This window comes from Priapulus caudatus, unplaced genomic scaffold (genome assembly GCF_000485595.1).
Source record: "Priapulus caudatus unplaced genomic scaffold, Priapulus_caudatus-5.0.1 Scaffold476, whole genome shotgun sequence".
In the NCBI taxonomy this organism is placed as follows: Eukaryota; Metazoa; Priapulida; class Priapulimorpha; order Priapulimorphida; family Priapulidae; genus Priapulus; species Priapulus caudatus.
Genome location: NW_014577537.1, coordinates 236964 through 252833, shown reverse-complemented (window position 1 = coordinate 252833; position 15870 = coordinate 236964). Strand labels below are relative to the sequence as shown.

The window sequence follows — 15870 nt, the reverse complement described above, 5'->3', positions numbered from 1 at the left end:
GCCGAGTTCTTATCCTGCAACCCGAATAACAACTATGTACCCGTAATTTTCGACGGCACGCTTCTTATCTGTAACAAGAAATACAACTATGTACAGCCTGTGAGATTTCTTCCTGCCAACTGTCTTATCTGCAACACAAATAACACTATCGCTACTGGTAGATTTTTCATCTGTAATTCACGAAGTAACAACTATGCTACTCCTAGTAGATTTTCGCTATGTAAGCACGAACTAGACAACTAGTACTCCTGTACGATTTTCGGTATCTGCAACCGTTCTATTCTGTAAACACGAATAACAAGCGCATCTATTCTGTAGATTTTCGTCTGTCCGCGTTCTTATCTGTAACGTCGAAATAAGGCGAACTATGTACTCCTGCTAGATTTTCAGTCATGCCCTGTTCTTATTGCTAACACGAATAACAACTAGAGTGTAATACGGTATTCCGTGACAGTTTTCGTCATGTCGGGCGGTTCTTATTCTGTAACACGACATGAACAACGACCTGTATTCCTATACCGCGATTTTCGTCTGCCCACGTCTTATCTGCAGACAGGGCAATAAGCAGATCTATGTATTGTCAGCTAGGTAGATTTTCGTCTGCCACTCATTATCATGCAACACGAATGGAACAACACTGTATCCTGAGCCACATTTTCGTCTGTCGCGTTCTATTCTGGCAACAGGCGAGGATAACAACTATGTATTCTTGTAATTTGCTGTCTGCGCCACATTCTTATCTGCAACCTACGAATAACAACTACTGTACTCCTGTAGATTTCGTCTGCGCGCAGCGTTCTATATCTGCTAACACGAATAACAAACTATGTTATACTATTTTTTGGAATATTTTCCGTCTCTCTGTGTGTTATACAGCTAAATTGTCGCATATATTGTCTTTTTGTTCTTGTACTTGTCCTCCTCGTTCTCGTCTGTCTCTCCTACTCTATCTCTGCTTCTCGCTCTCGTCCTCTCTCTCTCCGCCTGTCTCTCTCTTAATTGTAATTGTATTAATTAAGCTTAATTAGTTCGGCGGCTGGGTGCCTTCATGATTCAAGTGATGACTAGGGAATGTGTTAACATTTGCCTGCAACATGCACGAGCGGTTTAAACATTAGTGTATGTCTACCATAAGTAATGGGAATAAGCAAGCAAAAACTAAAACAAACAGTCTAATAATAAACTTAACACAGTAACAGTTATGTTGTCTTCTTTTCTGCCATTTGGGCCCTCTCTCTCTCTCTGTTCTCTCTCTCGTCTCTCTCCTCTCTCTCTCTCTCTACTCTCTTCTCTCCTCTCTTTCTCTGTCTTCCTACTCTTCTCCCTTTGCTCTCTCTCTCTCTCTCCTCTTTCATCTTCTCTCTCTCTCTCTCTCCTCTCTCTTCTTGCTCTCTGGTAAACACTCTCCTTTCTCTCTCTCCTCACTCTCTCTCCTCCCTCGTCTCTCTTTCTCCCTCTCCGCCTCTTCCTTTCTCTCTTCGCCTCTCTCTCTCTTCCCCCTCCCTCTCTCTCTCTTCCCATCTCTCTCCCCTCCCTCTCCCCTCTCTCTTCTCTCTCTCTCTTATGCCTCTTCTCCCCCTCGTCTCTCTCCTCCCCTCTCTTCTGCTTCTCCTCCTCTCCCTCCGCTCTCTCTCGCATCATCCCGCTGCTGCCTCTCATATTCCCGTGTGCATGCTTTTGGCTAAGTTTGCTTCCGGTGTATGGATGCGCCGATTCATGACCGGCTCGGTGAATCATCACTCAGGAATGCTGGCGACACACTGTTTTCATCAGCGAGCACCGGCGTGCTCGGACCCCCATACTGCGGCTCCGCTCACGCCCCCCCCGATCCCATCGTCGCGAGTATCGCCGTCATTAATCCCGCACGTCGCTCGTAGAAAAAAATTTTGTTTAGCTCTAATGAGCGCGATTATGATAAACGCTTGGCAGACGATCGAGTAAACGACTGGCTAGGGCATTGCTTCGTCACCGCTAGCATGCTGACATTGCTGCTGTCTCCCTGCTGTACTTATATATACTTAATCAAAGAGCGTATAAAGAAGGAGAAGCAGTACAAGGTAAATGGGTGAAAAACCAGTCTGCAGTATTAGTCAATTAATAAACTTTTCCCCTTGGTTATTCTGTACGATGCCTTTGCAGTTTTAATTGAATTAGGCTGTCTTACTTGTGTCATATATAAACAAACCGCATGTCCCTACGATGCCGCCTAGCTGAGATAATGCAGCGGTGAAATCTGTATTTTTCACCGAAACCCGACTCGAGATCAGTGTTTACTGCGTCCCTCACTCGAAGTGTTATAACTTCAGGAAACCTCGCGTGTCCCGAATGACGTCTGTTATTGATTGCTCATAGTGATGACCCCAGCCTGTGCCCACCTCACGCCCACCTCACACTGATGTATAGTAACTTCTGGTAGTATTACGTGAGTCAGCGCCACTATGGCGCTACACACGCGGACCGAAGCAACACACTGGAAACACTTCGAGTGAGGACGCAGTAAACACTGATCGCGAGTCGGGTTTCGGTGAAAATACCAGATTTTCACCGCTCATTATCTTAGCGTAGGGGCATCGTAGGGACATGCGGTTTGTTTTATATGAACAAGGAAGACAGCTAATCAATAATACTGCAAGGATCGTCAAAATAAACGGGAAAAGTTTATTAATTCGACTAATACTGCAGCATGGTTTCAGCATTTTACCCTTGTACGCTCTCCTTCTTATATCTGCTCTTACTTATAATATATAGGCGCTCATGTGAGAGAGGAACCAAGTAAAATGACGCCCATCTTCCTGAAGGAGATCGAATTTCACTTTAGTTCTTGTGCTTCAGTACGAGATCCGGAAAATGTAATCTCATCAAGCAGAAGATTCGTAGAAATCTTATAAGATTACGCAGACTGAAAGTTCACTCGTTGGGTATAGTCACTATAAATAATATATCGTGTGAGCGCGCTGTGTATAACGAATGTATGCAGAGATGTAACAAAACATCTAGTAAACATCTCCAGGAGGCTGAAGGGGTCGTTGTCGTATCAGGTATACCCGAGTACATATATGTATACACAAAGTGTACCAGACTTGTACTACAGAATTGTACCCTAACCAACCCTAACCCTAACCCTAAACATACCTCATATCAAAATATAAACATAATACTAAACAACCTAAAACTACCTCAACCTAGGTACATAAATGTAGTACCCTATACGACAACGACCCTTCGTGCTCCAGTGAGTATCCTAACTATAATGTCTATGTGTCTGTAGTTAGTATGTGCCCTAAGAACAACAGGGGGGCCGAGAGAGAAGAGAGAAGGGAGGGAAGGAGAGAGAAGACAAGGAGAGAGAAGAATGAGAAAAGAAAGAGAGGAAGGAAGAAAAAAGGGGAGGAAAGAAAGAAAGGGAGAAGAAGACGGAGGGAAAGGAGGAGAAGAGAGAAAAGAAGGAGGAGAAGAGAGGAGAAAAAGGAAGGAGAGGAGAGGAGGAGAAGGGAGAAAAGGAGAAGGAGAGAGCAAGGAAAGGAGAGAAGGAGAGGAAAAGGAGAACGGACGGACGATCATGCGATTCTACAAGCTGCATCTGACTATGTCAGATGAGCTAAAAAGTTAACATTAAGACTGATGTTAAGACTAATTTTGATTCCGAAGGCGGGCCTCCGGTGACCGCTGGTGGGTTGACCGCTGGTGCGGTGACCGCTGGTGTGTTGACCGGTGGTGAGTTGACCGCTGGTGGGTTGACCGGTGCTTACCAGGAAGGTTCTGCATGTGCTGGTGGAAGAGGTCGTCCTCGCTGCCGTATCCACTCATGCCTGAGCTCGACTCCCCATCCGTGTCGTCGTGAGGGATCGAGAAATCTGCAAGCCATCGTCAACGCAGCCGTTACAGACGTTATGCGCGACCAGTGTATAGTAGCCCTGAGCAAGTTCACGACTTACTTTTCGAATATACTTGAAGCTTTTGTGAATGACATTTCATATGGATTAATAAACTACGAACTGGTAATTTTTGTTGCCTTGACTTGGAACAAATTTCATCGTTACATCTTTCATCTACTTAATTTTCATAGAAATTGGACCGTTTTCGACTCGTAAAAAGATCATGTTTACATTTTTGATATCCAATACATACTTGCTAATTAATTTCATCTAATTGCTAATCAATTTCACCTTTTGATTAGTAAATTGCTAATCAAGTTAAAAAAATCCATGGCATGCACTGCATGTGACACATACAGTAATTGGGAGGCAATATCAGCAGTTATGTTCAACAAGTCTCTAACCAAGTTTTTTTCTTGTGATTTATATTACCAGCAGTGAATAATGACATACATCATTTGACACAATTAGATAGTTGTCATTACTCACCCCTCATATTACCAACACACTCCTATCTTTTTAGAATTTAAGAATCATATCGTATTCACGTATTACGTAATCATTACCAAGTATTCGTTGCATTGACTCGGTGAAGGCGTCTGCATCAAAGTTGACCTTTCCGGATGCCTTCTTGTTTCCTTTCGCCGGCACCTCGACTCCCTCATATCCGGACACCTTGCTCACAAACTCATTCATCGTCTCTGACACCTGCAACAGGTACGTCTAGTTTATAAACTTCATTACGGATTTGTTAAAGGAACAATAGCCTCTAGGATTTTACTGCATACAACTGTACTTACTGTATAACAAATCGTCTATACCCACACGTATTTGGTACCAGATACCTAATTTAATCGTTATAATTAATTACACATCAACGCTACGAAATTTGAACGGCGCCATGACACCCGCGACCGTGCTGCCACCCCGAAAAAGTTGCGTATTTGACAATTTATTTTGCACGTTACAGACCGAGGGCTAATCACAAAAGTGCAATTATATTTATACTTAAATGCTATTTAACCGAACGATATTCATTTTAGGGCAAATTTATCCATAATATATTATAACTGAAACTATATGTCGTTTATAAGATATTACAATCCTTTTGATTTTAAATGAATAAATAAGAAACACCCTCAGTCTGTAGCCCTTGGCTGGAAAGTCGTTTTGCGCAACTTATCAGATCGTGCACTTTGAGTGGCGCCACAGTCGTTGTAATCAAACTGTAGTCGTTAGTTTTAAAACATTTGAAAAAAATATTTCTAATGGTGATTGAACCATGAAACTTTTTATGTAGCGTAATTATAACCTAAATTAGCTGAAAATAACCCTAGAACCTAAAGTAAACTCTCCCTTTAACGATTATTTTAATTTATCTATCACATACTGCTTATTTTTTTCAATACGTGGACACGGTATGTACGTGTTGCTTTTCGACTTCAGCGTAATACACCCCAAGTTACCTGCTAAACGCACGGGAAAATACCATTCGGATCTTGATTGCTTGCCAGATCAAGAATTACCGTAAATCACACATACAGCAAAGAACAACGATGAACGAACGAACGAACGTCGGTTCTTCGTTGAAGTGTAACGATGGGAAAACTAGGCGTATCGTTAAAGGCGTAGACGTGGTTTTCTCGATAAATGATTCCAACAGCCATCCAAATCTGATTACACCGTATGTCTTCTACCAGTTGGCCTCTAGTATCAATTATTAGTGCATTAGGACGATGTTATGCTCCCCCAATTAAGTTCTCGACCGCACATGTGCTACTGTCCCTCGTAATATACATTTCCACATTTCCGTTCGCTCGCGTCCTTTTTGCATCGCTACAGAAGCGCCCCCATATGGAGCAGCAAGAAGCCAGCGTAAGCTGCGTCGGCAACAACCTTGTTCAGGTCGAGGTTGGGGTTGGTCGGCGCATTGCTGGCGGCCATGTTGCCATATTCGTTCAGCATCTGCTCAAGGTCCTGTGCACTGATGTCTAGCCAACTGTCGCCTGTAATAACACATCCCGATATATGTAACATATATGTCTGTGTCCGGATATGTAGATGCATACACATGGTCTGGTTGGAACCAGTGAGAGACGAGAACAGACTAATACCGGACTAAGACCGAACAACGACAAATTAACAGTTTATGAGCCGTACGTTGTTTCATATACAGAAACCTGTTTTCAGAAACAAAATTGGTATTAACATTATTCTTAACGTGACCTTTTTCTCTTAGACTGTTGACAGAAACAAGTCTACATACTACTTACAAGAATAAAAATCTTAATATTTCTTCATGAAAGAAAAATTTCCAGGTTATGACTAATGTTAAGACTAATTTTGTGTCTGACAACAGGCCCCAGGTCAAATACTGCCAGACTTGATAAGGCAATGTATGATAGTTAAAACTATGCAAAAGATTATGCAAAGCTACAAGGATGAAAAATTTAAAGACGTTGCAATACTCACAACAAGTGATTCCTTCAGTATCACAAGTCACTACATCATACATATATTAGTTACTAATTACTATTTACTAATTACGGTATGCAGGTGTACATACTGTCCGCAGGCTTCAGGTGTTTCTCCTGCCTCTTGAAATCGTCCATGTCGTAGTCCAAGTGTTCAAACGCGATGGCAACCTCCTCCACGGGACTGGTGCTTGCCCTGCAGCAGCAACACACACGTTACATCCTCACACAGCAACATATTAGCCAGCGAGCCGTGTAGCCGTAATTTGCACAGCCAGTTTTGAAACTGCACGGCCAAAAATATTGATCAAAAGCCTACGGCGGTCTTGGCTGAGACACACATACAAAAAAGTTGCACTCCCAAATATATTTTCTGCACTCCCACAATACTCATTCCTGGCTAATACCCAGTCACACAACGTCTGCGTTTACCCGTGCCATGATCACAAAGTTAGGTTATCAGTGTTGTGTTCGGAAAGAAAACTACCTCTTGTGGCTGTTTTACAATCTACGACAAGTAAGTGGGAGAATTGTGTAAAATACAGAATAGGCTAGTGCAGTCGTTGTCGCTCTTAATAGAAAACGTGCGGATGTGATGTAGCTAGGTAGCGCTGTGACAGACAGGGATGTGACGTGGCTAGGTGGAGCTGCTACGTGCGAGGATGTGACGTGGCTAGGTGGCGCTGCTACACACAGAGATGTGACGTAGCTAGGTGGCGCTGCTACACACAGAGATGTGACGTGGCTAGGTGGCGCTGCTACACACAGAGATGTGACGTAGCTAGATGGCGCTGCTACACACAGAGATGTGACATGGCTAGATGGCGCTGCTACACACAGAGATGTGACGTGGCTAGGTGGCGCTGCTACACACAGAGATGTGACGTAGCTAGGTGGCGCTGCTACACACAGAGATATGACGTGGCTAGGTGGCGCTGCTACACGTACGATCTGCTCCTGCTGATGGTCGTTGTGTAATACTTCCTCGCCGTTGACAACAGCTGCTGGTGAAGCTTCGATCCCTCTATCTCTCCCTACAACACACGCACACAGAGAGACAGCTGGTCAGCCACTATCAAACCACCGACGTACTACGTCTACACGTCACGTGTATCGTTCGCAAATTCAAAAACATCCCCTCTTGCCGAGTGCTCGATTATGAAGTTATACCGCTGTTCGTTGTGATCATTGTTTGAAGCCTTATCAATTATTACGTTGGATTATTGCTATTAATTATTGATGCTGGCTGTCTTTATGTGAAACGTAAATTATAAATTCATACTTGCTTGCATTCATTCGTGTTCGATGAGTATGCCACAAGCTAATGAATGAATATTCAATACATGCATGCACACACTCAAGCATGCACGCACGTACGCACACGCACGCTCGCACGCACGAACGCACGCACACACGCACGCACGCACGCACGAATGCACGCATGCTCGCACGCACGCACGCACGCACGCACGCACGAACGAACGCACGCACACACGCAAGCACGCACGAATGCAGGCACACACGTACGTGCGCGCGCACGCTCGCACGCACGCACGCACGCACGCACCCAAGCACACACGATTGCAGGCATGTTTGCACGTGCACGCGTACGCGCACACGCACGAACGCACGCACACACGCACACACGCAAGCACGCACGAATTCAGGCACACACGTACGTGCGCACGCACGCTCGCACGCACGCACGCACGCAAGCACACACGATTGCAGGCATGTTCGCACGTGCACGCGTACGTGCACACGCACGCACGCACGCACGCACACACACAGCAGCTGTGGTTTTCGTTCACCAATAACGCACCCTAAAGTAGCCTTTCTCCTTGAGATTCCTCAAGTATCTGTTCCACCTCACGTCGCTGACCTCTGACTGTTGACCCATAGAGTCCGGGCTGTCGCTGTCGCTGCTGCTGCTACGAAGGCTGTCTATGCGCGACAGAAGTATCTCAAAGCCACACGCCTGCGAAATGCAGAAACGAAGGGGTTTCAATGTGACCATAAAACTGACAGTGGTTGCTCTCCTTACTTTACCTAGTGCCGCTGAAATATGACCGATAGCCACGGCAATAAACTATTGTCGCTGTCATACCTACCGTGCCATTCCCCCTATTCGATAAATGCCATGTAGTGTATTTATCCCTCATCACCACACATAAAACGTACTCGTAAGAAAAGTAAGTGTCCTTGATAAACCTTCGATGGAAACGTTTGCCTTTGCGCACCCTTCCCACTTGCCGTGGCATACTTAAAATTTGCTACGAAACAAAAGGCATCGCTTGCCTTGTCCTAAAAACATTATGACTCAATCCCTGAAACATGAGAGAGCTCCTGTGATACAGCTTCCACAAAAGCTTCTCACAACACACATCACATCACATTTAATCAGTGAATCACAGCTTAGATGTCATTCACTGTTAAATCTCTGTGGGGACATGTAATGTCTGAGAGCGATGCATGTGAACCCCAGTTGTGCAGAGTACGCGCACGATTGTCTATTGTTGCACCAAGCAGCATTAGTAACGTTGTACGATTAAAAATGAGGAGCGTTGTAACGTTCCATTACGCGCAGTTTTAGATTATTACACGAAGTAATGATGTATCACCTCATTAAAACCAACATTGTTATTATCATCTACAATCACCATTATTATCATCGTCAGCAGTAGCATCAGCTTCATCATCACCATCTTCAGCATCACCAGCAACAGAAACGTCATCATCACCATTATCATAAGCATCAGCATCATCATCATCATCATTATCATCATCATCATCATCACCACCATCATCATCATCAGCAGCAGCAGCAGCATCGCCATCATCATCATCATCATCACAATCCTCAGCATCCCCAGGATCAGCACAGTCATCATCACCATTATCATAAGCATCAGCATCATCATCATCAGTAACTTTCATCTAAATGATCATCATTTACATCATCATCATCATCACCATCATCAGCATAAACACATCAAGAGCGTATTAAGAATGAGAACGTACAACGGTGAAATGCAAAAACCATGTTGTAGTTTCAGTGGAATTAGTAAACTTTACCCGTTTATTTGTACAATTCTTTGTGGTATTATTATTCAGCTGCCCTTCCTTGATAATATAAAACCAACCGCTTGTTCCTACGATGTCCCTACGCTGAGATATTATGCGGTGAAAATCTAGTATTTTGCCGAAAGTCGTACTAGATTTCACTGCGAGCTGCGACTCTCTCGAGGTTAGTGATAACTTCGGGAAACCTCGCTAGTCCAGTCATAAAGTGCCAAATAAGGCCTCTACCAGGAAATCGAGTGAAACAAGCTGGATTCTTCACTAATGGGTTGGTATTGATCCATATAAACCCCCAAAAAAAGATGCAAAATTTTCGTTGGTCGGAAACTTTTTTACGGGCCACTCCCTTTTTCCGATTTTCGCGATTATGGAAAAATTGTGTAAATCTTACCTGAACACTTTATAGTCATGTTATACATGTTAATAGGGGTATTTTGGGGCGGGGAGTCGATTCCAACAGTCAGTTTATTCATAAATTAAACGGTTAAGACTTAATTGACCAATTAAGCTCAATTAAGCTCAGTCGCATAACAAAATTTCGGTGTTTTCTGACATATGGCATGTTAGGTATGCTTTCTGGTGTTTTTTGGATGCCCGATCAAATTCTGGTGTTATTTAAACACTCAGAAGTATGATTCATCCCTAAAATGTCTCTTCCTAAATGCTCTGCACAAGAAGAAAGGAGCTGTACAGAGAAAAGTTGACCACAGACGGCTCCCTCCCACCTCCTCAGCTGTGAAGTACCACTGTCTCAGAGTGTACCATCAAGTACAAGAATGGCTATTTAAAACATTCTTTACCCCTCAGAATATGGGTGGGTTCTGAACTCCGATGGCAAGTATGGACTTCTCTACACAGACAAGGCAGTGGCACCTCCCAATTTGCTCAGATCCATTTGCTGTGGGTGTAAAACTAACTGCTCTTCAAAGCGATGTGGCTGCAAGCAGCTTGACCTCCAGTGTACTGATTTCTGTGGCTGTGACAACTGTGAGAACCAGACTGTAAGTGTAACCGGCAACCAGGAAACCGGAGATGATGAGGAAGATCAAGGATCGGTAGGGGACGCCGAAAAAGATGTCCCAGAAGATTGACTTTTCCAATTTATCGACTAAACTAGTTGTACTATAAATTATAATATTGTACTAATTATTGTACTATAAGTTATGATATATAACTATAAGACTATTTTGATAGCTTCGGTTGATTTGGGGACATGCTGTAAGTTAATTTTTTGTACAGTGCATTAGACTTGTTACTCTTCCTGGACGATTGTGATACAATAGTTCTGTTAAAGGACAAATAATATTCTATTGTTTGTATTCAATCAAATCCTATGTGTATGATTCTTTATCGAGTATCTTCGGGTTGTCGAGTTCGTAAGGCTTCATAATCAATACTTGTTTAAATTTAAACAGTAACGCGTATGGTTATTAATGATCGATCTATAACACTTTTTAGGGATGAATCATACTTCTGAGTGTTTAAATAACACCAGAATTCGATCGGGCATCCAAAAAAAACCAGAAAACACCGAAATTTTGGTACGCGACTTAGCTTAATTGAGCTTAATTGGTCAATTAAGCCTTAACCGTTCAATTTATGAATAAACTGACTGTTGGAATCAACTCCCCGCCCCAAAATACCCTTATTAACATGTATAACATGACTATAAAGTGTTCAGGAAAGATTTACACAATTTTCCCATAATCGCAAAAAGGGCGTGGCCCGTAAAAAGGTTTCCGACCAACGAAAATTTTGTAACTTTTTTGGGGGGTTTATATGGACCAATACCAACACAGTAGTGAAGAATCCAGCTTGTTTCACTCGATTTCCCGGTAGAGTGCACTTTATGACTGGACTACGCGTGTTTCCGTCATTCATTGACAAATGAAAATCCTTTTCCTTCTACTATCTTTTCTAACATTTCCAGTCATGGACGCGTCCATTACTCCACAATAACGTCTTGTTATTTATCGCCATGGTGATGACCCGCCTCTTATGCTGGATTTAGTAAACTCTGTAGTAATAACGGAAACGTATTGAGTCAGCGCTACACAGCGGCGACCTGAAGCAACATACTGGACACTAACCGCAAGAGAGTTGCAGCTCGCATTGAACTCTACTTCGATTTCCAGCAAAATACTAGATTTTCACCGCATAATATCTCAGCGTAGAGACATCGTAGGAACAAGCGGTTGGTTTGATATTATCAAGGAAGGACAGCTGAATAATAATACCGCATTTAGAATTGAGGAATTGTAAAAATAAAACGGGTAAAGTTTACTAATTCCACTGAAACTACAACATGGTTTTTGCATTTCACCGTTGTACGCTCTCATTCTTAATACGCTCTTGATCACATGGATAGACAGGCAGAAGACGCATGCTGCATAACCCTGTATTACCAATCTCTGAAAATATTTTCCACGAGTTTATGCGCAAGAACTCAGACGAGCAAGCAATGCATAAATTTAATTAGAGGAACAATGTTTGCACGCACGCACGGAGGCTACACGTACGCACGCATACACTCGTACCAGTTTCATTCCGAGATCGTGTGCCTTGAACTTGGGGTGGTTCCTAGGAGGCAGGTTCCATCCGATGATGCGCTCCGGCTCATACTTCTGCTTTAGAAGCTGCGCGTACAGGCAGCGTGTGAACGTTACCTGTAACAGATACAAGATTACCTGTAACAGGTAGAATGAGACACGCATGTCTCACACGCGTGCGCAGTTGCCAGAATGAGACACGCATGTCTCACACGCGCGCGCGGTTGCCAGAATGAGACATGCATGTCTCACACGCGCGCGCGGTTGCCAGAATGAGACATGCATGTCTCACACGCACATGCACACGGCGGTAAAATTCTTCCCCAACTCACAGCCATTTCGCTGATCTTCTACACAATGTCCCCTCAATCGGTCGTAGGAATTTCCTTTCATACACATTTCTCTCTCTCTCTCTCTCTCTCTCTCTCTCTCTCTCTCTCTCTCTCTCTCTCTCTCTCNAGAAGAGCGTGAGAAAGCTGGTGGAGAAGGAGGAGCGGGCGGAGAAGGAGGAGTGGAGGCAGAAGGAGGAGGGGGAGAAGGGAGAAGGTGGTGGAGAAGGAAGGAGCGGGAGAAGCTGGTACGAGAAGGAGGAGCGGGCGAAAGGGAGAAGGTGGTGGAAGAAGCGAGAGGGGGAGAAGCTGGTGCGAGAAGGAGGAGGGGGAGAAGGGAGAAGGTGGTTGGAGAAGGAGGAGGGGGAAGAATGCTGGTGGAGAAGGCAGGAGGGGAGAAGGGAGAAGCTGGGAGGAGAAGGAGAGGGGAGAACGCTGGTGGAGAAGAGGAGGGGGAGAAGGGAGAAGGTGTGGAGAAGGAGGAGGGGACGAAAGCTGGAGAAGCGTAGGAGGGGCGAGAAGGGAGAAGGTGCGTGGAGAAGGAGGAGGGGAGAAGCTGGGGCAGAAGGAGGAGGGGGGAAGGGAGAAGGTGCGTGCGAGAAGGAGGAGGGGAGAAGCTGGCTGGAGAAGGAGGAGGCGGGAGAAGGGAGAAGCTGGAGGGCAGAAGGAGGAGGAGAAGGCTGGATTGGAGAAGGAGGAGGGGGAGAAGCGAGGAAGGTGGTGGAGAAGGAGGAGGGGGAGAAGCTGGTGGAGAAGGAGGAAACGGAGAAGGGAGAAGTGGTGGAGAAGGGGGAGGTGAGAAGCTGGTGGAGAAGAGGGAGGGGAGAAGGAGGAAGGTGGTGGAGAAGCAGGAGGGAGAAAGCTGGTGGAGAAGGAGGAGGGGGAGAAGCTGGAAGGAGAAAGAAGGAGTGGGGAGAAGGTGGTGGAGAAGGGAGGAGGGGAAGAAGCGTGCTTTCTCCCCTCGTCACCAGCTTCTCCCTCCTCCTCCTCCACCAGCTTCTCCCCCTCCTCCTTCTCCTCCAGCCTCCACCATTCTCCCCCTCCTCCTTCTCCACCACCTTCTCCCCTCCTCCTCCTCCACCACCTTCTCCCTCTCCCTCTTCTCGTCAGCTTCTCCCTCTCCTCCTCCACCAGCTTCTCCCCTTCTCCCCCTCTCCTTCTCCACCAGCTTCTCTCCCTCCTTCCTTCTCCACCAGCTTCTCCCCCCTCCTCCTTCTTCCACACCTTCTCCCTCTCCTCCTTCTCCATCAGCTTTCTCCCCCTCCTTCTTCCTCACCCAGCTTCTCCCTCTCCCTCCTCCTTCTCACCAGGTTCTCCCCTCCTCCTTCTCCACACCTTCTCCCTTCTCCCCTCCTCCTTCATCCACCAGCTTCTCCCCCTCCTCCTTCTCCCACCAACCTTCTCCCTCTCTCCCCTCCTCCTCCTCCTCCACCAGCTTCTCCTCCTCCTCCTTTTCTCCCTTCTCCTCCTTCTCCTCCTCCTCCACCAGCTTCTCCCCCTCCTCCTTCTCCACCACCTTCTCCCTTTCTCCCTCTTCCTCTCCACCAGCTTCTCCCTTTCTCCCCCTCCTTCTCTCCACCACGCTTCTCCCCTCTCCTCCTCCACCAGGCTCTCCCCCTCCTCCTTCTCCCTTCTCCCCCTCCTTCTTCTCCACAGCTTCTCCCCTCCTTCCTCCTCCACCAGCTTCTCCCTTCTCCCCCTGCCTCTTCTTCATCACCTTCTCCCCCTCCTCCTCCCCACCAGCTTCTCCCCCTCCTCTCCCACCACACTTCTCCCCTTCTCCCCTCCTCCCTTCTCCACAGCTCTCCCCCTCCTCTTCCACTACCCTTCTCCCTTCTCCCCCTCCTTCCTTCTCCACAGCTTTCTCCCCCTCCTCCTCCTCACCAGTTCTCCCCCCTCCTCCTTCTCCTCTTCTTCCCCTGCCTCCTCCTCCACCAGCCTTTCCCCCTCCTCCTTCTCCCTCTCCCCCTCTCTTCTCCACCAGCATTCTCCCTTCTCCCCCTCCTCTCCTCCTCCACCAGCTTCTCCCCCCCTCCTTCTTCCCTTCTCCCCCTCCTCCTCCTCCACAGCCTTCTCCCCCTCCTCCTTCTCACCACCTTCTCCCTTCTCTCCCCTCTTCCTCCTCCACAGCTTTTCCCTTCTCTCCCTCCTGCTTCTCCACCAGCTTCTCCCCCTGCGCTCTCCATCCACCAGCTTCTCCCTTCTCCCCCCTCCTCCCTTCTCCATCCTTCTCCCCCTCCTCCTTCTCCACCAGCTTCTCCCCCTCCTCCTTCTCACCACCTTCTCCCTTCTCGCCGCTGCCTGCTTCTTCCACCAGCTTCTCCCCCTCCTCCTTCTCCACCACCTTCTCCCATCTCCCCTCCTCCTTCTCCACCTAAGCTTCTCCCCTCCTCCTCTCCACCAGCTTCTCCCTCCTCCTACTCCACCACCTTCTCCCTTCTCCCCTCTCTCCTCCACCAGCGTCTCCCTTCGTCCCCGTCCTTCCTTCTCACCAGCTTCTCCCCCTCCTCCTCCTCCACCAGGCTTCTCCCTTCTCCCGCCTCCTCCTTCTCCATGCACCTTCCCCTCCTCTTTCTCCACCAGCTTACTCCCCCTCCTTCTCCTTCCACCAGCCTTCTCCCCTCCTCCTCCTTCTCACCAGCTTCCCCTTCTCCCTCCTTCTTCTCCACCAGCTTCTCCCCCTCCTCCTTCTCCACCAGCTTCTACCCCCTCTTCCTTCTCTTACCAGCTGGTGTCTAGCTGAAGTGGAAATCGCCATATAGTTCCAAGTCATAAAGTGGCCAAAAAAGCCTCTACCGGAGAAGATCGAGGTGCAAACAAGCTGGATTTCTTCACTAATGTGTTGATATTGTCCATATAAAAACCTAAAAAAAAGGCTTACAAAATTTTTGTTGCCGTCGCGACAACTTTTATACGGGCCACGCCCTTTTCCGAATTTTCGCGCATTATGGCGAAGAATTGTGTAAATTTTACCTGAAACACTTTTAGTCATGCTTGATACATTGTTACTATCGGGTATTTTGGGCGGGGCAAGTCGATTCCAAAGCAGTCAGTTTATTCAAAATTAAAATGGTTAAATGCGTTAATTGACCAATTAAGCTCAATTAAGCTCAGTCGTGTACCAAAATTCGGCTCTTGTTTTTTCTGACATATGGCCATGATTAGGTATGCTGTTTCTGGGTTATTTTTCGGATGCCCGATCGAATTCTGCGTGTTATTTAAACACTCAGGAAGTGATGATTTCATCCCTAAAAAGTTTATAGGCAGTGCTTTCACGTGACGTCATAGGATCAGGTCACGTGTATTTCTTATGGTCATGGGCTTGCAGGAAGCGAAAGCGTTGTGCTTGACATTTACATGATGAATGACCACATGTTCTGCATAGAAAGCGCTGTTTATGTAGTGCACTACACGTGCGTGCTGCGTGCATGCCGTTTGTGCACTCACGGCGTGACATGTGTGGCTCGTGGCGCTGCGTGCCTGTGGAACCCTGTGCACGTTACACGTTCGTGCGTCGTGTACACGTACACGTGCCGTGCGTGCGTGTGCACGTACCACGTTC

General features: G+C 46.4%; 1 protein-coding gene across 1 annotated transcript in view; it reads right to left on the bottom strand.

The window, feature by feature from the left end:
* LOC106810818 (protein ecdysoneless homolog) overlaps positions 1-12317 on the bottom strand; it is a 17393-nt gene extending 5076 nt beyond the window's left edge. The window contains exons 1-8 of the mRNA XM_014814271.1: positions 12312-12317; positions 11968-12096; positions 8172-8327; positions 7298-7383; positions 6442-6545; positions 5772-5881; positions 4442-4583; positions 3750-3854 (exon numbers count right to left, since the gene is read on the bottom strand). Coding sequence (XP_014669757.1) covers positions 3750-3854; positions 4442-4583; positions 5772-5881; positions 6442-6545; positions 7298-7383; positions 8172-8327; positions 11968-12096; positions 12312-12317 — 838 coding nt within the window. The remainder of the gene's footprint in view (positions 1-3749; positions 3855-4441; positions 4584-5771; positions 5882-6441; positions 6546-7297; positions 7384-8171; positions 8328-11967; positions 12097-12311) is intronic.
* Positions 12318-15870: the final 3553 nt, after the last annotated feature.